The sequence below is a fragment of the Sarcophilus harrisii genome, chromosome 3, assembly GCF_902635505.1.
Source record: "Sarcophilus harrisii chromosome 3, mSarHar1.11, whole genome shotgun sequence".
Classification (NCBI taxonomy): Eukaryota; Metazoa; Chordata; class Mammalia; order Dasyuromorphia; family Dasyuridae; genus Sarcophilus; species Sarcophilus harrisii.
In genome coordinates this window covers 408,968,511-408,993,067 of record NC_045428.1, presented here as the reverse complement: position 1 = coordinate 408,993,067, position 24,557 = coordinate 408,968,511, and the positions used below count along the sequence as shown (strand labels likewise).

Here is a 24,557-nt window from a genome sequence, read left to right as displayed (position 1 = left end):
ATAGAAAAAAAATAAATTGAGAGGGAACAAGTATATTTTGTTATTGATTAAATAGGAACTAACCTCCTAAATTAATGTCCTTGACTTTCACCAACTTAAGATAGACTTGGTACTGATTTTTCATTTATAAGTGAAACTGATTGCCTTTTTAAATGGCAAATTAATAGGTTAAGGGATATTAAATGAATTTTAATTTCAGAATGTTTCCTCCTAATAACTCTGTGAACAAGGTGAAAGAATGTGGTTTGTAGGAGAACATTTAGGCAAAGTTCTGATTGAACAGCCATGCCCAAAGAATGTTGACAAATTCATATCAACCTAAAAGTTGGTCTGTTGTGATTTGTGGAAGAGCTCAATCTTCTACTATATTCTGTTAAAATTTTTACCAGAGATACAGAAAAAGACAAAGAAGACATGCAAATTAAGTCTCAGTTAACACGAATCTGGACAAAATATCTATGACTGAACAAAATATGAATCATGTTTGAAAAAGTTCTCATTAAATTGAAATTATAAACTTAGAACAAAAGATGAAAATTAATAAGGATACATATAAAATCCTTGACTTGTCAGCGTAAATCCTATCCATTTCAGGAGACTTTCCTGATCCTTTTTCCTCCATTAGTGTCTTCCCAAGTAAGATCAACTTCTGTCTCCTCTGTATGTATCTTGAATGTACCACTTTATGTATATATTCTCTCTCCTTTTCAAATATAACTTTCTTGAGAACAGGTAGTATTTTTGCTCTTCCTTTTTAAAAATAATTTAGCACAGTTCCTGTAATAAAATAAGGGATTAATAAAAATTTATTATTTGATTGATCTATAGTCCTAAATTTAGGCTTTAACAAAAAGTCAAGTGTACAATGACAGGTTGGAGAACATATGGGTTAATTGCAATATATTGTATGAAGCACGTATCTAGTTCTGTTTGCTGCTTTTTATTAGGGACCTTTATAAATTAAAGTTTTCCAAAGTAAAATATTAAGGGTGCTAAGGATTCTGAAAACTTTATTGTATAAATAGAGACTAAAGAAATTGAGGGTTTGGCCTAGAGAAGAAGCAATGAAAGATGGTCAGATAGCTGTTTTCAAATATATGAAAAACTGACACTGAAAGTAGAGCTCAATTTATTGCATTCTATTCTATAACAATAGCCCTCAAACTTTTTTGATACCTATACCCAATCAATTAAGAAAAAACCAAACACAGTTTCAATAATGTGAATATACATTTATTTATTAGTTACAGGTACCAGTGTTCTATAGACAGCCAGATGATACAGTGGATAGGTTGGCCCTGGAATCAGGAGACCCTAAGAGCAAATCTAGCCTCAATCATTTATTAGCTGTCAAACTCTTAGTAAGTCACTTAACCCTGTCTGCCTTGATTTCCTCATCTATAAAATGAGCTAGAGAAAGAAATGGCAAACCGCGTCAGTATCTTTGCCAACAAAACCCCAAATGGAGTCACACACATTGGGACACAACTAAAAGGACTCAACAACAACAACTAGTACTTTAATATCTGCATCAAGTGTTATGTACAATGTGCAAAATACAGCATACACAAAATAGAAGTTTAAAAAATAAGCTAAAGATGGTATAAATGCAATTTAAATTTTTTAAGTTTATGTACTCATTTTATGATTCAAAATCTTTGTATGTCTTCTAAGGCATAGGTAGACTTAGATATAATTTCTTATTAGTAATTAATTACTTATAAATTTGATGAAGGTAGCCATCCTATCAGAGGAGTTCTTTTTTTTTCTTTTTTAAGAACTTTTTTTTTTCTAATTAAAAGATATACAATACAACCATCAATGACAGGCCACAACATCCAGTAAACATAACTGTTTCACAGAAGAGATAATATTTTGGGGTATTCACTTTCCACAATGCAAAAATCCATGTATTGTCTCTGATTTCAGTCCTGCCCAAAGCTTTCACTATAGATCTCTCCCTGTTTATTTACTCAGTTCTGCTTAATTTCCTATTCGTTTGGATATTTAGTTGTGCCTTTTGTTGGAGTGTGAGGAACAAAAAGATATCTAGTTTGATTGGACTATAAAGTACTTTAGGTATAATAATACTAAAAAGGTAAACTGGGACTAAATAGGAAAGATTAATTTAGATTAACATTTATTTATTAAAGGGTTTAACATTCAGAATTATTTCTCTCTCTTCCTACATAACCCCTCCCAGACTCATCATTTCAGTCTGTTGTTTAGAGTCCCCATAGAATGCATACACATTTCAGGATTACCAACAAGCAATAATACTCTTTTCCATTAACCTTACACAGTTCACATAACTCACAGTACTAAAAGAGGGACAAGGTTTGAATGTCTTGTGCCTCCAGCCCTCATCATCCCACACCAATGTCACAGTTTTACTCTTCAGCATCACAGTGACATGACTAATATTTTTTCAAGAACAGGTTTTTTTTTCTCCTCCAAATTGGAGTATGTCCTCTGGAAGAGAGTATAAAATCCCTTCCCAGGGATGAGGTAGAGAAATGACAGTGAAGCTGTAATAAAAATTACTGGATATTTTCAAGTACAACTGCATATATATATATATATATATATATATATATGTATGTATGTATTTCACATTGTTCAATAAACACAAAAACTGAAACAAAACATAGTAAAGTCAAGACTAAAACAGCTAATCCATTCTAAATGGCAGTGGATGCAAAGCAGGAATTGTTTACTATGGTTGGTGAAAACAAGATGAAATTTTAAGGTGTTCATGTGAAGTCTTGAATTACTATCATCAATAGTCTTTGTAGGTTCAGAAAAAAAGATGTGTTAGCCAGATGTGTTAGCTAGCTTCTTGATGAACTTGGATCTCAAATGTATAGATTTAAAGTTAAATAATTTTAGTTGGAAGTTAAAAGTGTTATATCTTCTCTATTTCTCAACATTCATTTTGATGAGTTCTATATAATAAGCTGGACTTTTAAAAAGCCTGATAATTTTTTAAAATTGTAATAATACCAGAAGAGTTATAGCCAGGGTATGCTGGAGTCAGTTCTTAACCAGCTTGAAAGAGCTGATTGTTAAATTTTTAGCATGAGCATTTTACACCTTTGAAATCAGCAAACATTTCAAATTAGAGCTTGATCTCTATTGATTTTGAAATTGTAGATATTTAAGAAAGTAATACTTAAGAAAGTAGATATTTAAGAAAGAAAAATGCTAATAATGTAGATTTAAACCTAAAACTGTCATGCATATATTTCTCCCCCCCCCCGAAAGATTATTAAACACTTACCAGCACACTTTTGGTTATAGGTAATGATTTGAAGTTATCATGTAATGCCGGAGAAACTGAGGCAGGAGAGAGATTAGAGAGTTTTCAATAGTTTATTAATTGGAGAGTATAATTGACTGGACAGGACTCTCATCTCAAATTATCCAGTCAGACAGAGATAAAGATATACTGGGACCAAGGAATCCATGTTGGTCCCAGGGCTGTCATCTCAAGGAATGAAGCAGCCCCGAATAAGAGCGGCCTCTTCCTTTAAATAACCCTAGAGACAAAGACCTTCCCCCCCAAAAAAGCGGGAAGGCTTCTGTCAGGTTGGGGGGGAGCCCATAACTCCTAAAAGCCCAGAGACAGGATGTCTGAATACCTAGAGATAAAGATGTCAGTGAGGTATCTTGGAATATTTTAGAGGGGTATTGTAAATTCTTGAGGACAGGGGAGGGTCAGGAGTTCTGCTCTCTTGTTTATCTTGCTAGCAATATATAACCTTAGAGTAAATGGTCCCCAGTCTTAATGGACTAGAGTGGGTTTTTACTACTAAGGGGATTTAACAGAACAGCTAAGGAAACTGAGACAAAGGAAACTAGTTCAGGGGAAACCAAGTCAGAACAGTTAAAGAGAACTGTGGCATAACAATCAGTGATTAAGTTTTTATCTCACAGTAGGGTTCTGGGATCAGTTGAACCTGGCTCAATTTCTGTAATGATCAGTTTCTCTTTCTTGGCAGAGTTACTGGATTGTTTTTCCATTTCCAATTTCAGTACCTTTTACAGATTAGAAAACTAGGCAAAGTGCCTAGGGTCATACAGCTAGTAAGTGCCATCTAGCTGCCTTCCTAGTGTTTTATTTTCTTTCTTTTTTTTCCAGTGGGGGAGAGGTTAAAAATTCAATTTTCATTAACTGAAAAAAAATAAATTAAATTCTAAAGTGGAAAGACAATTTTTTTTAAAACAAACTGAGGGTAGGGGTAGGGTGGAGAGGTAGGATGCATATAAGATTTAGAAATCATTAGTAGAGAGGATAAATCTTAGACTTTTGTCATGATGTGTAATAACTCCAACTCTTCTAACTTTGCCATTATTATTTTACACAAACCCTATACCTTAGTCAGATTTATTGGCTCAATAAATTTTGATCATGACTTTTATCATGAGTCACCAGAAAAGGTGCTGAGAAAGGTTCATGCTTCACTCTTCAGCTCTTTTTTTTTGTATCCCCAGCACTTAGCACAAATCCTTAATAAATATGAGCTGACAGAATGAAATATACCCAGCTCCTATCAGTTTAACCAAATATAACATAACAAATCCTACCTCCTTGATTAGAACTTCATTGAATATCAGAGTTTTGTTGCTTATCTATAAGCCACATAGAAATACATAAGCTGCATAGAAATATTTGCACAAAGTTTTCATGTGTGTTTTCTTCCCCATTACCTTCTCTTTCTCTCCCCTTCTCCTTATCCCCTTCCCCTCCCCCTCTTTCTTTCTCCTCTTTGTCTCCCTCTCTCTCTTCTCTTTCCTCCCTCCCCCTTTCTCTCTCTCCCTCTCCCTTTCTCTCTCTTTTTTCCTCCTTTTCCCATCCCCCTTCCCTCTCTCTCTCTTTCACTCTCTCTCTCCCCCCTCCTCTCTTTCTCCCTCCTTTCTCTTTCCTTCCCTCCCCTTCTTTTTCTCTCTTTCTTTCCCTCTCCTCCTCCCTGCCTTTTTCTCCCTCATTTCTCCCCCCTTCCCTCTCTCCTCTATCAGTGTGTATTTATATATAAAATATTACATTGACTACCACAACCATCATTGTCTTAAGGCTATGTAGATTACATTTCACTTCTTCCCCAGATTTTTCATCACCCTTTAGGGGATTAGTTTTATCTAGGCACTCTACAAATGACTCCAGCCCCATGATGGTATTTCCTCAAGCGTAAAGGAAACCCCCTGAAATCCAATTCCATTTATTCATCGTCAGATGAGCTTTTAAAAATAAATATTTCCTTCCAAAGGTATAAAACATACAAATTTCCTCTCCTAATGCTATGCAACACTTTAGACTCTGGAGAAGGAAAAGTAATTAGGTTCACAGCTCAGCTTAGTTCTTATAGAGCAGACTGGCTCATTACACAATTCCTCCTCCAAGGTCATTGGGGCTCAAACTTCACAGTTTGAGATCACTTTTAGCAGGACAGAATAGCAACAACCTTCTAAATCTATTTCTCAGAGTGTAAAAGAAGAAAAACAGAAACAAAGTCTTTTTCCATTCATAGGTTCATCGTACCCAAGTTGTGGATCAACTGTGATCATTAAGAACACATGAACCAATTGGGTCTCACACTGTTTTGCGTTCCTTTTTAGAGAAAATTAATCTCTGCCTCAAAAGAAAAGGAGTAGCTGGACCCAATTCATGGTGGAGAAACTATTAGATATTAGTCCTATTATATAGCTATTAAGGGACCAAATAATTAAGAAAAATTCCTCATTTTAAAACTAGGGTGATTTGGAAAATAATGAAATTTTATATTGCACAATAAATGTTGGAACCCAATAATATCAATTAATGTAGAGTTCAAACTTCTACTTATCCTTCTTCTAATAGGTTTGCAATGATTACTTCAAGTCAGTGAAAAATACCTTTAGAATTTCACAAGGAGCTATGCCTTGTGTTATGTATTTTATGTTGATTTAAGGCTCTATTTTAAATATTCTATTATAGGATCAAGGTTTCATCCAAACCTCTATCACTGACACTGACTTCTTGACCTTTGGAACCCTTATTATTTGTGATTTCATCATTATATTTCAGGGTACTCAACAGTATTTTGTGTTCAGCACCCGAAATGTCTTCTTCTTTATGACCTTTTACAGGATAAACCCTTCACTTGCAGGATTAGTGAACCCTGCCAGCTCACTGTTATTTACATTTCTGACATCCTAGAAAAAAATTGAGAAGTTAGGAAAAGGGGTATAATATTGGAAGAAGTTAAATCAAGTCAAGCATTTGTTAAACAAAATGATTTGTGAGGCACTACTCAAAGTACTATGGATACATATACAAGCAAAAAGAGACAAATCCTTGCTCTCAAGGATCTTGTATTTTAATGGAGGAAGACAACAAAAAGCAGGAGGTGTGGAAAGGATGGCACCATGTGTTCATGTTTATGAAGTGCAGAGAAGGAATGATTGACAATCTGTGTCCTTCCTCAAAAATGGAGGTGTCAGGAAGGAAAAAAGTGACATGGAGTTTTGGACATGTAGGATTTAAGATCCTTATGGGACATTAAGAGGCAGCTAGGTAGCTCAGTGACTATAACACTGGTCCTAGAATCAAGAAACTGAGTTCAAATATGGCTTCAAATCTTTAGGAGCTACATGACACTTAGCAAGTCACTTAACTTGTTTCCCTCGGAAATGGCCAACCATTCTAGTATCTATGCCAAAAAAAAAATCCTAGGAAAGTATGGTCCATGTGGTTGTGAAAAATCAGACAGCACTCATCAACAACACGATATGGGACAGTTAAATATCCAACAGACAGTGAGAATTTTGGATTGAAATTTAGGAGAAAGGCAAGTGGGTTATGTAGGCTTTGGAGTCTTCTGCCTAGTAATACTAATTGAGACCATGACTGCTGCTGAGATCCCCAAAAGGTGAAATTTGTCTCCAGAAGAGGTTTTTCCTCAAAAAGTGCTCCCTTTAGTCATTTAGAGAAGCAGCATGTTATTATGGAAAGATTTGGATTTGGACTCAGGAGAAACCTAGGTTTGAGTACTGACTCTGAACAATCATATTGATTTCTCTGAACTCAGTATAGTCTTGCTATAGTAAGCCTTTGTCTCACAGAATGGTTGAGTAAAGCTCTTGGTAAACTTAAACAAATTATATAAATGTGTGTCTTTATAGTACTTAGATGTCATCCTTCCCATTGATTCACAAGTATGACATATTTCTTTTTCTCTCTGTTGCTCTCTCTGTCTCTTGGCCCATCCTGTCTTGTTTCACCATGCATCTCTGACAGAGTGTCCTGCTCTTGTCTATTGTCTCCATACTTGATTACCTTAGCAGAGTGTCACTGCAATGACACCATGCAATTCCCTTATTCTTGGTAGAATTGCTGTGTTCCAGGATCTTGTCATTTGTAAGTCCCACTTGAAATTTTTTCCCTGCAAAGCACAACCCAGGGGGACAATGAAAAAACCTCAGAGGAAGCCAGATGGCAGGCCTGGTTGATGCTGGTAGTGTCAGTTCCTATTTTCTCTTCAGACACCTTCCCACTCTCTCTGCTTCCTTCCTTCTGCTGATGTGTTGCCTTCTCATATCATTACTGTAGCTCTTAAATTGTTATCTTTTCAAATGTATATATCTCATTTACTCAACTAGATGTAAGCTCTTTGAGATGAGGAGCTACTTCTTATGCTTTGTATCATCCACAAAACTTTTGTTATAAATGTAGCAAGAAACTAAGTTAGAACAAAGTACGATATGACCTGGACAAGCTTTGAAATTGAGCCTCTGTGTATTAATTTTCTACCACAGCCTTTGAGACTTTGCTTTACCATGAGATTTTATTTACTTCTGGATTTAAGGACTTCTGAGGGCTCTATCATCTAATCAATATAAGTATTCCTTCCTTCAGTGCAAATCACAACCTTCATATATTATGCAATTCTTTTCCCTATTCTTCTACAAATCCTCCATGTGCTGAGAGTTTTCTTCTGGTTCTCTAGATATTTTGCAGATACCAGCAAAGCACATGGATTGCCTATCATTCTTTGCACATGCCATATGATGGTACCACTTTCTATAGTCATATAGTTCTTTGTTAGCATCATTTACACTACTTCTCTTGTTGTTGCCTTCATTTTTAATTATTCAGCAATGTGATCTTTCATGACTCACAGTCACATCTCATCACAAGAAGATCATGTTTTAAAAAAAGAAGGGTTTTAAGGGGTAGCCAGTTGGCAGAGTGGATAGTGTACTTGCCCTAGAGTCAGGAAGACCTGAATTCAAATTTGGCCTTAGACACTTAACACTTATTAACTGTGTGATCCTGGGCAAGTCACTTAACCTCAATTGCCTCTCAAAAAAAAAAAGGCAAAAAAAAATTGACAAAACCCAGAAAGATGGGTCTTTGTTTCATCAAGAAAAATTTAAGGTCATTAAATAACAATATCCCCTCCCCTTTAAAAAAAATGTTGCCTCCTCACTTTTTATAAAACCATCTATTGCAGATATTCTTCTTAGTTCAATTTTTAAAAATTATCACAATTTTTACAGCAACAAATAAATCTTAAAATTTTAAAATACATAAAAAATGAGTAATTGTTGTTTTGTACTGTTAAGAGATCATATATTTAGAGGTGGAAGGGATCTTTGAGGTTATCTAGTCCTTATTTTATAGGTAAGAAAATTGAGATCAAGAGAAGTTAAGTGGGTTGCTTAAGATCACAAAGGCACTAAAGGACAGAGCAAGAATTTGAAGCTAGGTTGTCTGACTGTTAGATTGGAAGCATCCATTTTTGCCTTTTTTATGTATGTTCAGTAATTAGCACAACACTTAGTGCATAGTAGAAGCTTAATAAGTCCTTGGGGACAGCATTTATTAAGCTTCTACTATGTGCTAAATGCTAGGAATACAAATATTAAATAGCAAGAAAAGCAATTCTTGACCCTCAGGAACTTCCGATATAAAATAGGAAGATGGCACATAAAAGATAAGCATAAAAGGAAGCTGGAAAGTGGAGGTAGGGTGGAGAGAGAAGTTCCCCATTGAAGAGCAATGCTTCCTAGAAGTAAAGAGAAAAATACTATGGTTGCACACAGCAGTTCCCCGAATTTTTGCACCTCTATGCTGAATGGAATGGATAATTTCAGAGAAAATTGGGAAGACTTTGGTGAACTGATGCAGATCTCAGTGAGCAGAAAGAGCACAATTATAAAATATAGAAAGTATTTATCTGTCCTTATTGTATTGATCAGAATGAAGATAAAAGATTGTACATCTTTCTGACAGAGATGTGAGGACTTTAAAATGAAGAGACATATTTTCAGACATAGCTAATGTGAGAATTTGTTTTGCCATTCTATGAAACTATGAGTCTTTCTTTCTTTCTTTGTTTCTTTCTTTGTTTCTTTCTTTCTTTCTTTCTTCCTTCCTTCCTTCCTTCCTTCCTTCCTTCCTTCCTTCCTTCCTTTCTTTTTCTTTCTTTCTTTCTTTCCTTCCTTCCTTCTTTTTTTTCTTTCTTTCCTTCCTTCCTTCCTTTTTTCTTTTTTTAACTAGAAGAAAATTAGTGAAAGGAAAAGATAATTTTTAAAATTATTTTAAACACAGTAGCTGGGATATTTGGTTTATCTGACATTATTCTAGTCTATGTATTTGCTTATTGTGTCCCTAAACTATTCCACTAATCAACTTTTATTAGCTGAAATCAAATAGTTTTGATTACTGCTTTGTAATATAGTTTGATAACTGCTACAGCTATGACCTCTTCATTTCACTTTTTTTCCCATGATCTCCCTTCAAAGTATTGGGCTTTGGTTCCTAATGAATTTTTAAAAATTTTTTTCTATCTCTAGAAAGTAATGATTAGTAATATCAGAGATTAACTAAAAATGTTAATATTTCTTCAATAATTTAGATCTGTATTCCCTCAAAGAGTTTTTGTATTATGTTCATAGAGTTCCTATGTGTCTTGGTAAATAAATGCCTAAATGTTTTATATATTATTTCATTATTTTGAATGAAAATTTTATTTCTCTTCCTGCTGGGTTTTATGGATAATATGCAGAAATGTTGATGCTTTATGTGGGTTTCATATCCTGCCACTTTGGTGAAGTTATTGTTTTATTTTAGTTGAATCTTTAGGGTTTAGGAGTAATATAAATTATCTCCAGGATCAAATGCAAAATGCTCTATTTGACATTCAAATCCTTTTATACTTGCCCCATCTGATCTTTCTAGTCTTCTTATACTTTATTCCCCAATATATACTCTTTGATCCAGAAACAATTAGCCTCTTGGCTTTTCCTCAAACATACATATACTCCATCTCTTGCCTTCAAGCATTTTCTTTGGGTGTTTCCTGTTCTTGGAATGCTCTCCATCCTCTGCTCCAACTATTGATCTTTAAAAAATCACCACAAAAATCAAATCTTTCTCAGGATGCCTTTCCCAACCTCTCTTAATTCTAATGCCTTCTCTCTGTTATTTCCTATATGTCCTATATAGATTACTTTCTATATATTTGTTTGTTTACTGTTTGCCCCATTAGAATGTAAACTCTATGAATGCAAGAATTATCTTTTTCATGTTTTTATACCCCCAGCTTTTCACACAGTGCCTGGCACAGAGTGGGCACTTAATAAAGGTTTATTGATTGATTTATTAATTGATATATTCCCAAGATTTAGTGTATAACCTGGTATATAAGTGCTTAGCAAATTTTTATTGATTAATTGCCAATTCATTAGAATTATGGTCTTACACATGTAGTTTGCTGTTCATCATGTGCATATCATGTGCAACTCTAACCTACATCCTTCATACATTTGCTTTAGGTGATCCACCCAATTGGTTAGATAGGAGGTTTACATGGTGGTTTTGAGACATAACATGAATTTCTGTGTAGAAAGACATCTATCAGCTATCCTGTTATCCTTGTGATATATAGATAGATAGATAGATATAATACACACAAATAAATATTTCTCTCTATATATATGTGCATGTGCACATATTTAAGGTATATTCTAAATTAAAATATTGTGTTTTATTTTGCATTTTGGATATATTTGAGAAAAAGTTGAATGTAAGTTTAATCATTTAGACTATACTAGTTAAAAACAGACAATAAAATTATGGTAAAGTATTTTGTACAGCGGGGATATTTTTGCAAATTATGTAATCATCTATTGGTTTCTCTATTTAAAAAATAACTTAGAAGTTTTTTACAAATAGATTGTATTACATTTAAATTCCTCTGGATTCTGAGACAGAAAAGCTTCATTTTACTGATGGAGAAACTGGGTTTTTGAAAGGTGAAGTGTCAAATATTTAGAGAGTCTGATATGTGCTTTAGGAGGGGATTAGTTTAAATATTCTTCAGAATTTCTAAGGAGGTTTATTTTGATGGTAGATACTTCATTTCTAGATATTTCAGCATTCTTAAGAAGATCTGTCTATAGTATATCTCCTACATCCCTATCTTCCTATTAAAAACAAATTGTTACAAAAAAAGCAGAGAGAATAACAAGTGGACAGAGTGTTACATTTCTTTTTTTTAAGAGTTGTTTTCTGATATTTATTGGATCTGAGGTCCAATTGTCATTTGAACTGGATTTTCAGTTCTTGTTATATGAGTAAATGCTTTTTCTCAAGGCTGACACACAGTCACATGTTTACAGGAGAACCAGAGCTCTCACTGGCTTTTCCAGCTACTTTTTGGTTATTTCTAGCATTTTAAATGTTTCAAGCCAGGGAGAAACTGCTACATTAATAGACAGAATGTAAAACTGCATTGCACAATAATGATAATGGCCATTAATAACATATTAGATAAATTAACTCTTAAAGAACAAATATGAATTAGACTCCAGCAAATGTAAGATTCCTACGTAAGATTTTCATGAATTTAAATGAGTTTATAAATGTTTTGATTCCTCTGGCAGATGCTCTTTCCCCTTTTTATTTGCATTTTTATGTTTCCTGGCTGTCTAGGGTACTGAGTGTGTGCAGTATCATTTGTTAATATGTAATGCCAAATTTATTATCTGGCCTTTATATTTCTGTTCAAGTGTTGAAAAGTAAAGCAGCATTGATCACAATTCTGTGCCCTCTAGTGGTAGATATAATAACATCATTTTGTAGTTCCCTCACGCAGGAAATGCCTGTTTTTCCTTCAATAACCAGAATCCTTTTACAGGAAGTTAGGTGTGGTCCTTCCAAGGAGTTACACCACTACCACCCCCCTAATTTTTTTTTTTTTTTTAATAAAGCATGATGGAATTTTAGCTGCAGTCTTTTTGGTGTGAGCCTACCAATGCCAAAATCATTGGATGAAAGATTCTTCAGGGGGTAATAATACTTTTTAATATTATTTCTCTACTTGTTTTCTATGATTCTGCTCTTGACAACAGTCAAATCCATAGAGATTCTGCAGTGGGACCAGTTCATTCTCATAATTAACCCTTTTGTGGCTGCTAGATTTCATTTTTTTTTAAATCATGCCTTATTAGAGCATCCAAGAATATGATGTTAGGATATTTTCAGATGCCCATCAGGAGTGCAGGGATCATTTTCATGCATATATGTAATGTCTATAATTGATATGAAATATAGGTATATGTATGTGTATATACTTCTATATATTTGTACACATATGTACCTACATACTTACAGGTAGGCATGTACCTGTCTGAGGAGATAAAGGTGGAAGATTAATGAGTCTATGGAAGCATCAGTTCATTAGAAGATTCTCTGATAACATGTACTCATTGCAGCTGCGCTGCTTCCAGAGAAGTCCGGTGGGTATACTTCAGAGGAAATACTGAGGAAACAGCCCTATGATCTATTTTTACAGTTTATCTGGCTCATTCTGTAGGGGTGAAATTATGATTATTTCACATTGCGATCAAATAATAGATCTCATATTGTGATGTAGTGTTTAAAAGGTATTTGAAGGAAAGTGTCAGGTCTTAAAGGTTGCATTCAAGAGTTCAGATTTACGTTGTCCTTCAGTTCTAAATACAGTAAATTCTTGATAATGCTCATTCAGTGAAGCATTTTGGTGATAGATTTGCCATGTTTTGATGAGAGCTGCACTTATGTACCAGGAGGATATGATCAAAACCTCTGTGTAGCTGAATCTATGACGTGACAGTCTCCTCTATGGGATGATGGGTGGGTTTTTCTTGCTTTTTCTTTTAGCTTCAATTTTTTTAAACCAAATTAAAATTCTTAAATGGAAGCTACTTAGATGGTATTTTTAACTTATTGCAAAATGGGTACTTTTTAAGAAAATGAAATATTTCTGACAGTTTCCTAAACTGCTGTAGAATGATTAATTTCCAAAGCAATAATGTTAGCCAGCAGCAGGTTGCTAAATCAGGAGGTCCAGCTACAGATCCCTGATGTTAATGACTTCCTGTTCAATTTGGCAAGAGCCATGACCCTGCCTGTGGAGCTTCCTGAGCAGCTCTATAAAAAAAGATAGGGCTTCCCCTGCATCTCCAATAACTTGTTCACAAGCAACACAGGCAGGTAATGAAGCAAGCTTTTACCTGTATTTCCTCTTTAACAGGTGTATTGATTCATTAGAAAGTCTTTGGAGGTAGTGGTGGATAAAGAGAAAGATCTCCCCATCTTTGGAAATCCTTTGTGCTTCCTTTTTTATGATATTCAATATGACACGCTCTCTTCTCCCTCTCTCCCTCCCACTCTGTTTTCCAATTGTTTCAGACAGTCTGCTAAAAGATGGCTGCCAAAAATATTCACACAAGTAGAACAGCAAGGAGAAACCATCAAACATTCATTTCAGAGCTCTAGATTATACATTTTTTCTTTTAGTAGCAGTTACTTGAAACTTAGATTACTTCATCTACACCTTCCACATAATATAATATATTGAAGAAAGACCTACTTATCTAGGGAGGAAAAATAAAATAAATTGCTATTCCCTGAATGCCAAATATTGCTTTTGTTTTTTTATGTTTATATATAGATATTGACAGAGCTATATATCTTGGCTTGCATATTTTGTCCCTGCTCCTCATGTAAAAGTTTTAAGTAACATCTCATTATTGTGTTTGTCATTTATCTTAATACTCATTGCCTTTTTGTCCTCTCATGTTTCCATAGCACTTTCTTATGCAAGAAGCTAAACGGTAATTAAAAGGTGCAGGATGAAAAGATGGCACAATCAGTGCTGGTACCACCAGGACCTGACAGCTTTCGCTACTTCACCAGGGAATCCCTTGCTGCTATTGAGCAACGCATTGCAGAAGAAAAAGCTACAAAATCCAAACAAGGACGAAAGGATGAGGATGATGAAAATGGCCCCAAAGCAAATAGTGATTTGGAAGCAGGAAAATCCCTCCCATTTATTTATGGAGACATTCCACCCGGAATGGTGTCAGAGCCCTTGGAGGACCTGGATCCATACTATATCAATAAAAAAGTGAGTCATTAATATAATTTCCTTTACTATTAAACTCATATTAAAGTAAGAAGACCTAAGTTGAGTCTCATGAAGCCAGAACCATATAATGACATATATTAAACATCACTAAGATGCCAGGTGAATTCAATCATGAACTAAATCAAATATGTTTGGAGTATTTGGGATGGATTAAGTTGAACCTAGAACCCTTGGAACTAATCTATATCCAAGCCTATGCTGGAACCAGCTCATACCAGTTTAAGAGAGCCAAATATTGAATTTTCAGTGTGAGCATTTATATCTTAGAAATTGGCAAATGGTGTGACATGATTTATTGTTTGGTTGATTACCTAAACTAAAAAAAGTAATGAAGAAAACATTAATGATGTACTTTAAATTTAAAGTGTGCTGTGTGTACATTTAAATTTTTTTTTTCAGAGAGTCAGTTGATAAACATTTATCAGTATACCATTACCTCAAAATGAATAGGCACCATTGGAGAAGCAAGTTTCTAGGCAAATAATTATTTACCACCTTGAATCCTACATTGAGTGGGACAAATGCATCACCAAGTATTTAGGAAATTTAGAGTCAATAAGAAGAAATATTTGCTCAATGAAATAAACACTAACTATATTCAACTTCTTATGAAATTAAGGGAATTCCATGATGCTACCATTTGCAAATATCAAAATATCTTACTACAAATAGTATCTGTATCACATATGCCTTAATATTCAGCAAATTTGATTATCTAAGTTATTTCTTTTTATTTTATATAATATATAAAATATATTATTTAGAAATTATCAAAAAAGAAAAATATATAACAAAGAATTTGAAAAATGAGGGGAAAATTCTAGAATAGAAGATAAAGGTAAGAAGGAATATACTTGGGAAATGCTAAAGATCATAGTAAAGAAATTTTTGTTTTATTAAAGATATGATTAAAACTACATCTCACCTGAATGATAAAGTAAATTGACAATTTATCTTGTAAATATTATAAAACTTAGATTTTCTTTATCCCGAGTTACTTTTTTGAATTTAACAATTTTAAGTCATTATATTAAATTTTTTAACTGTACCTATCTAGTAAAGGAGAAGCTTATATAGTTACCTAGGAAACAAGTAACAGATATACATGTTAGATTAATTATGCTGTAAGAGTTAATACATTATTGCATTTTATTGAGATTGAATGGAATAATATCAAAATGAGCACATTTCCAGATAACTTGCTTTTTTTCCCCTTTTGAATGCTTAGTCTGGTTAATTTAATATACTAATTAGTGCTAAGGAAAAAGTAATGCAAACTATATTTTAATCCTATTACTGTATGTTCTCAACTCTATTTTACATGTTTCTTTTTTTTTTTTCCAGACTTTTATAGTATTGAATAAAGGGAAGGCAATCTTCCGATTCAGTGCCACATCTGCCCTGTACATTTTAACTCCTTTCAACCCTATTAGAAAAATAGCTATTAAGATTTTGGTACATTCATATCCTTTTTTAAGTTGTTGTTCCATATTATTTGCTATTTGGGGTTTATTTTTTGTATATTTCATTTCAAAACCAATGTGAAGGGTGTTTCTGTACTCTAGAGGTAAGTAAACTACTTTTCTTCTAATTTTTCTTCTTTCCCAAGTCAATCTTAATTATCACTCTTGTACTTCTTGTTTTTTTTTCCCTTTTTAAAAAAAAAATCTGTTTTTCTTGTCACTTCTTAATTTCTTTCTTTCCATATTATGCTTCTAACTTAAAATAATATAACATACTAATATAATAAAATAGTATAATAATATTTATAATATCAAGTAAATTTTAAGCTCCATTTACTTTGATTAATTTACTTACTGGAAAAAATAATTTGAATCTCATACTTTTTATATTTTGATCTAATTTGAATGACCTTTTTATAGAAAGATGAAGCCAAGGAATTATTACTAAATATCTCTTGGAAATTGTTTTCATTATAAGATACTAATATTCTGTGTATTTCATTCACCATAATCTAATAATTTCACAATTTGATTTTAATAAATTCACTTTTGACTGCTTTTCAATTCAGCATTTAAAGATGTTGCATGAATTCTACTGGATATATACTCAAGCCATGTACATATATATATATATATATTAAATATAGGTAGGTATTTGTATGTATATATATATACATATATATGCATTAACTTTTGAATAGTTTTCAATTTATATTTTCAGTGAAAACTCTTTTTGGCTTCTTAAATTTACTAAGACTCCGTCTTCATTATCTTTCAGTCCTGTCTACTCCTAAAGAGATTAATTGCTTTCATAGAAAAAGTTTTTCTTGGAACTTAATTCCCTTATAGCCTCTTATATTTCTCCTCAATCCAACCTGAGCAGATCAAACAGAGAAAGAGAAAACTGGTCTTTAGGGCAAAATATTGGAAATAGGTCCTGAGAAGGATTTAACTTAGAATTAGAGAGCTTTAGAAAGTCAGGGTAAAAGAGGCTGAGAAAGCAATTGTATAATAATCCACATCTAGAAAGCTAGGAGAGAGAGAAGTGAAAAGGTTTGAGTCTTGGAGCCCAGGATATAGCTAGCCAGTATATATCATATACCTATATCTGGTTCAGTTTCAGTTTGAATTTAGGGATACCTATATAAGAAAATAACCTTTAAGTATCAGAATTGAGAGAAGTAGTTTGACCTGGTGATAATTCATCACTAGAGACATCCACAGGCACTTTGGTGACATAAGTTCCTTTGAATGCAAGCACTGGAAGATTCTATCCAACTTAAAAGATTTGAATTTGTGATTTGTTGACAGTTTATCCAGAAGCCAGCCTGGTTAAATTCAGAGCAGCTTTATTTCAGTCATCATTAGCTGTAGGATGATGAATCTTTCAACCTTATGAACTCAGAGGAATGAATACTAAGTAGTAAAGAGATTTTATTTTGGCGGACATAGTACCCTTAGCAGATCCCTGTAGTATCTTAGTCATATTTATATAGTTTGCATCCCATGAATTCTATTCACACTATTCACACTGAATGACTGGCTGACAGAGTTAAAATTGTGCCTTACTATGTAGAAAGGGTTGAGGACAGAATAAAAGATCTAATTCATGATCTCAAGATCATATTCTAAAAAGGAACAATATTGCAATCCTTTTGACACTGGTGCTAGAATTGACAAGATACAGATGGTAGAGAATCTTCCATTTGATAATGTCTTAGATTATTTCCTGACAGGATACTTTCCTGCTGGGTGATTTGTTATGTAAAGGGAAGTGGAAGAGAAGAGAAAAGCATTTAGTAAATATCAGCTGTGTGCAGCACTGTGCTAAATGTTTTATAAATATGATCTCATTTGGTCATTATAGTAACCCTGGGAGATAAGTGCTATTATTATCCCCATTTTACAGTTAAGGAAACTGATGCAGACAGGCCTTATGTAATTTGCCCAAGATCACATAGTTGGTGTCCAAGGATAGATTTGCACTCATCTGACTCAAGATTTAACATTTCATCCACTGTGCAACCTATCTGCCTCTGAGTAAGAGCTAGTATTATTCCATCAAGAGCTAATGACTATTAACTCAGAAAATTAGTGGATTGTATTTATGTTAATGCTTCTGTTTTTACTATTATTTATTTAACAGATGGTTGTTGTCTTCATTAGCTGTTAGGATGTAAAAATAGCTTTGTGTCTTGAACTTGGAAAATTGATAAGCTGATAAATTATAGTTATATTTACTATATTTGTTTTTTTAAGACAACATAGTTTTGATATTTATATGACCCTTTCAAATCCTACTCCCTTACTACATATATCTGATTATAAAGCTAATTTCTGGAAAAGGCAGTACAGTTATACATTCCATCTTGACAGTCATTCCCATTCCTTACCTAGATTCATCCTTACTTACCCCTATAGTTCAAACCAAATCTGCCACTACCATAGAATTATAGGGTGAAATAAGCCTATAATAAGAATTAGAAAACTTACTTTCTATTCGCAACCGCATAACATGGTAGCAGATGTTCCTTTTCAACTAAAAATGCTATGATTTATTGATCTTATGACCTAGGTAGGTTATTTATTTGAGCTTCAAGTTCTTTATGCTATTTGCATTTTCATATTGTTATTGTGAGGATAATGTATAAGTGCTTTGTAAACTGAAAAATGCTAGGCAAATATCAGGTATTTTGCATAATAATGAGATTCATATTTCTGTTAAGACATATTAATAAATGTGCTTCATTAGTCCAAATTTTGAGACTTGACAAGTTTGTTCTACCTTCATAGTTCCCTTTGTGTATACCTAGCTTTCTTCTTTGAGACTAAGTTAGCTACCTCACCATCTTTTACATTTTAAGTATTTTTCAATTAAAAAAAATAAATGTAGCACACCTCCCCACTCCAACCCTGAGAGCCAGCTGACTCTGCCCTTGTATCTGGGTATTCCCTGAAGAATGGAATTTCCCTGTGGTTTTGAAGGTATTATTTGGGCCTGGCCTCCTAAAATTGGCTTCCCTTAATTGTTACCCAGGAGACACAACTCAAAATAAAATATTTCCCAACATTACATAGTAAGAATAATAGCTACAATGCCCAGAAAAAGAACTCTGGGAGATGACTAAAAACCATTACATTGAATTCCCAATCCCTATATTTATGCACACCTGCATTTTTGATTTCCTTCACAAGCTAATTGTACAATATTTCAGAGTCTGATTCTTTTTGTACAGCAAAATAACGTTTTGGTCATGTATACTTATTGTGTATCTAATTTATATTTTAATATATTTAACATCTACTGGTCATCCTGCCATCTAGGGGAGGGGGTGGGGGGGTAAGAGGTGAAAAATTGGAACAAGAGGTTTGGCAAATGTTAATGCTGTAAAGTTACCCATTCATATATCCTGTAAATAAAAGGCTATTAAAAAATAAATTAAAAAAAAAAGAATAATAGCTACAAAATATCTCTTTCCCACCCCCTCCCCAACAAAAATAATCTAGAACACGCCTTCCCAGAAATACATACATCAATGGAAGAGTAGACATAAACTTAGAGTAAAGTGATAATGAGGTTCACATGTAGGGAATACAATGGCCAAGGCCCCCATTACTGCAAAATCCTGATGTCCTTTCTCTTCTTTCTATCATGTCATGCTGCTTCCCCTGAACTCAGCATCTCTTCTACATGGATTTCTCACCTTAGCTTTCTAGTTCTGCACTTCTCAGTTTTACTTCTATCTGCCAGAAATAATTCTCTTGAATTCACAATTGGCTCTCTTCTTTGCTGCCAGGGGATATGCTTCCTGAAGCTGCTCCTTTCCTAAGTCTTTCTCCCTCTCCCTCTCTCCTTCTCCTCTGCCCCCCTTCCTCTTCATCTCTCCCTCTGCCTCCTTCTCTCTTTCCTTCTCCATCTCTCCCTTTCCCATCTCTCCCTTTCCCTCTTTCCTTATCTCTCTATCTTCCTATCCTTTTTTTTCTCTCCATCTCTCCCTCTTCCTCTCCCCTTCTTCCCTACCTCTCTCTCTCCCTCACACTCTCTCCCTCTCCCTTTCTCTCTTTCTCTCTCACTCTTGCTTTGATTCTTGCTCTTGCTCTCTCTCTCCTTTCCCTTCTCTCTCTCTCCCTCTCTATCTTCTTCTCCCTATTTCCATCTTCCTCTCCTTCTCTCCCTTTCTCCCTCTCCCTCTCTTTCTCCATCTCTCTCTGCCTCACTGTCTCTCTCTCTCTCTGTGTCTCTGTCTCCCTGTCTCTCTGTCTCTGTCTTTCTATTTCTGTATTTGTCTCTCTCTTTCTCTCTCTCCCCTCCTCTCTCTGTCTCCCTTTCCCTCTCCATCTCTTTCTATCCCTCTCTTCCTCTCCCCCACACTCTCTCCCTCTCCCTTTTTTCCTCTCCCTGTCTTCCTCTTCCTGCTCCATCTCTTTCTCTCTCTCTCTCTTTCCCCATTTCCCTCCTAACCCCCCTTCTCTCCCTCTTTCTCTCTTCCCTCTCTCTCTCTCTGACTCTGTTTCTATCTTCTCCGTGCCAGATTCAGTTTCTGCCCTGGCCAGTAGGATAGTTAGTAATCTCTTCCTATACTATTTGACCTTTGATAAAGACATAGTTTGTCATATTCTAGAAAATTATTCAAGTTTAACTTTGTAAAGGCCAATGGCAGGTTGCCTTCCCAATTTCATAAAGGAAGCTTTCTTTACACTTGTTTAACACATTAACATTTTCTTTTCTCTCTTACCTACTCCTTGTTTCTTTGATGATATTATCAATGAAGCTCAAGAAAAATCTGTTTCCTCTCCTTTCCACTACATAAAATTACAACCTCCTCCCAAAATGAAAGGAGATATTTCCCTAAATAAATTTAACCTTGTCTAATATAACTATTCTGAAAAGGAAATCATTTAAACAAAAGTACTGAAAGAAATCCCACAAAGAGGAGGTTATAATACTGCTAAATAAAGTAGTGGCCCCATAGCCATAAGTGCTCTAAGTAATTACAAATGGAATTGCTTAATGTTTTTACCACTGGATTGGTGATCAGAAGCTTAAAATTGTATTTTCATGTATGCTTCAAACACTCTTTGCTTGATTGTGGATGATTTATGTAATCCATATCTTTGTGTATTCTGCACTATACTATCATATTTTATAAACAAAGTGGAAGGGTGAAATGATAAAAAAAATGGATTATATTAACAAGAAGTCAATGATGTCTAACCTTACAGTTTTCAAATACTTCTCGGAATTTTATTTAGTTATATTGATTAAAAATGATAAAAACACAAAGCAATATTATTGTAATTCTCAGTTTTATTCTTTCTCTCCTACAGGGAGATATAAACTTGTTTGAATGTTTTTGTTATAAAATCAGAGAGTATTGAATCTAGAAGCAAGATTTCATGTGGTTCATCCTTTTCAATTTATAGATAATAATAATAATAACAACAACATTTATATAGTGCTTACTATATGTTGGCATTTATAATTATTATCTCGTTCACAACTCCCTGCAAGGTAGACATGTTTATTATCCCCACTTTACAGATGAGGAAACTGAGGCAAACAGGATTAGATGACTTTCCAAGAACCACATAACTAGAAAGCATTGGAGACTGAATTTGAACTTGACTTTAACCCTGTATTATTTATCCAGCACCACCTAGTTGCCCTAAGAAAGGGAAGAGAGTTGAATTTGATGACCCTGGGGGTAATTGGTCCTTTCCAACTCTAGTTCTACAGTATTAGAACGATGATGCTTTATTGACCTAGCTGGGATGCATGATGACCAGGCAGTGATTATGGAAGCTCATCCTATTTAAGGGACTAGAAGGAAATATATTAAATTTGTGGTCATTCCTAGTGCAAAAAATTTTGCAGAAAGATGCAGAAAAGAAAATGGAGATTTAAAGGGCATAAATTCCTTAGATATCATTCCTTTAAAATATTTATGTGTTCTAACATGAAAGATATTATATTCACTTTATAAATCATATTTAAATAGAGATTTGGTCCTTGTGTTTTTGAGTTTAAAGTTCTTTTTCAGATAATATAACTGGCTATTCTTTCCTACAAAAAGCAACCTGTTGTCATGAATAGAAAGTTGGCCTCAGAGTCAGATATACTATTATTTGCATCTCTTATCAAATATATTAATTCCAAGAGAACTGTCATTTGTTAATAAATGTAAATTTAACAGTGTACTGAATTTGGAAACTCTCAATTAAAGTATGTTATTTTTTAAAAAAAATATTATAGCCTTTTATTTACAAGTTATATGCATGGGCAATTTTCCAGCATTGACAATTGCCAAACCTTTTGTTCCAATTTTCCCCTCCTTCCCCCCACCCCCTCCCCTAGATGGCAGGTTGACCAATACATGTTAAATATGTTAAAGTATAAATTAAATACAATATTAGTAAAAGTATATTATTTTTTAGTGGGACCTTGTAACTTTAAGTTCTGCTTGATCTCAATTTTTCTAAGGTTTATTTTTATTTTATTTTTAAAAATTAAATTTATTGTTTATTTTTAACATTCTTTTTTTTTAAATTCTGAATTTTGAGTTTTTCATTCCCTTCCTTATTCATTGAGAAGACAAGAAATGTGATATCAATTGTACATGTGAAGTCATGAAAAACATTTCCATTTTAGCCATGTTTCAAGGGGAAAAAAAAGAAAAATAATGTGAAAAGGTATGCTTCAGTCTATACTCAAGATTCCATGAGATTTTTCTCTAAAGGTGAATAGCATTTTTCATCATGTGTCTTTCAGAATTATCTTGGTTTATTTTATTGCTAAATATAACTAAGACATTCACAAATGATCATTATACAATATTGCTGTTATTTGTGTACAATATTCCTATAGTTATGCTCACTTCACTTTGAATCAGTTCAAATCAATTTCCCAGGTTTTTCCTCTAACCATCTGTTCATTTCTTATAGCACAATAGTATTCCATCATAATTATTTGGTTCCTTTGACCATTCCCCCAATTAATGGACACTCCACTTTTCAATTCATTTCCATCACAAAAAGAGCTGCTATAAATACTTTTGTATATGTAGGTCTTTTTCCTTTTTGTTTTTAATCTCTTTGGAATATAAGCCTAATAGGTATTGTTGGGTCAAAGGGTAAGTATAGTTTTATAGCCCTTTGGACATAATTCCAAATTGTTCTCCAGAATGGAGATTAGTTCACAATTCTACCAACAGTTCATTAGTATCCCAGTTTTCCACATCCCCTCCAGCATTTGTCATTTTTCTTTTCTGTTTTGTTAGCCCATCTGATAGATGTAAGGTGATACCTTAGAGCTGGGCCTATTTTTTAAAAAAAAAACCAATGTCTTTATCTAATAATGCAACACCATCATTTCCTTTGTTGTATTTATTGACCACATTTTTAAAAATTAAGGAATGGCAGCAAATATTAGTCTTTTTCTAAAGGTTATGGATTTGCATCTAAAATTCATATTTACCTTTGATATGATATTTTCTCCATGTGATTGGTCAATTCTTTAATAATTGTAGAATTTTAGTGCTGCCTGGAAAATTTTAGAGTATGGAGTCCAGTGAGTGACTGAACATCTATTATTTGGGATCTGTACTAACTACAGAGAGGTCTATTACCAGTTTTTCTTCAAGATGAGGAATTATATGACCAGAGCAGATCTCATCTACCAAATTATAAAGAAGTTGCAATCTGCATTTGTAAAGGTAATACAGACATCAATAAAGTATTTAAGTTTGAAATAAGTTTAACAGTATGTGTCTATGATGGGATCCTCTTACTATTTTGGAAGGCTGAAAAAGATAGATTTCTAGGGAGATGAGAGATAAAATTTCCTAAAACTATGAAATATTCTACATGATATAAATATTATTAGGCTATCTTGATTTCTTTCTTTTTCTAATATCTTGTTTCTCTTCTGAAAAGGACCTCCAAAAATTATTGCTTAGTATAGATAAAGAAGATTGTTAGCTGCCAATTCTGTATGTTCAAATGAGAATAATGAATTAAAATCAAAGGAAATATGTTGCATTGTTTTAATGCTATTATTTTATTTTCTAATATTCAATTATTTCATCAAAATTATCACATAAACTTTACTTACTTTTTTTAAGCTGATTTCTTTACTGTGATTTTAATGTAAAATCAAAATAGTTCTTTATATTGTTTTAGATTGTAGTGCCATCATGTGGTTGATTCATACATATGTCATTTATGTCTTTTTTTTATTTGAATGCATCTGAACTCTCTATTTGAATGAAGCTAATAAATTTGAGTGCCATTAAAAATGAAACACTAATTATAGCACTGATTGAAGTTAGCCATTCAGTGCAAAGTCTCATTATACAAGGTAATTTCCTTACCATTCTCACTTAACCTGTTTCATCCTGATTTATAATATTTAATCATTTGAAGTCAAAAGAAATCCCATTTGACCTTTTTTTCTTCCAGCCTTATGATCCCAAGATCTGGTTGATCATGTATAATGTGACTGAATATTATAATATTTTATGATAAAGAGAAATAAAAGAACTTTTTATTCATTTAAAATTTATTTTGTAAAACAATTCATTTACTTCTTATCTTGAATCGTTTTATAATTATGTTCAGATTTTCATTGACAAATGTCTGT

General features: G+C 33.5%; 1 protein-coding gene across 6 annotated transcripts in view; it reads left to right on the top strand.

The window, feature by feature from the left end:
- The window catches only part of SCN2A (sodium voltage-gated channel alpha subunit 2), a 150,935-nt gene that overhangs the window by 20,880 nt on the left and 105,498 nt on the right, over positions 1 to 24,557 (top strand). For 3 of the 6 annotated variants that reach the window (XM_031960548.1, XM_031960552.1, XM_031960550.1), the window contains 2 exons: positions 14,117 to 14,435; positions 15,801 to 15,919. In XM_031960548.1, the coding sequence (XP_031816408.1) occupies positions 14,169 to 14,435; positions 15,801 to 15,919 (386 nt within the window). In that variant the 5' untranslated portion in view covers positions 14,117 to 14,168. Of the gene's footprint in view, positions 1 to 12,218; positions 12,335 to 12,658; positions 12,784 to 14,116; positions 14,436 to 15,800; positions 15,920 to 24,557 lie in introns of those variants that run through there. The other 3 variants (XM_031960549.1, XM_003763912.2, XM_031960551.1) reach the window with 2 other exon arrangements.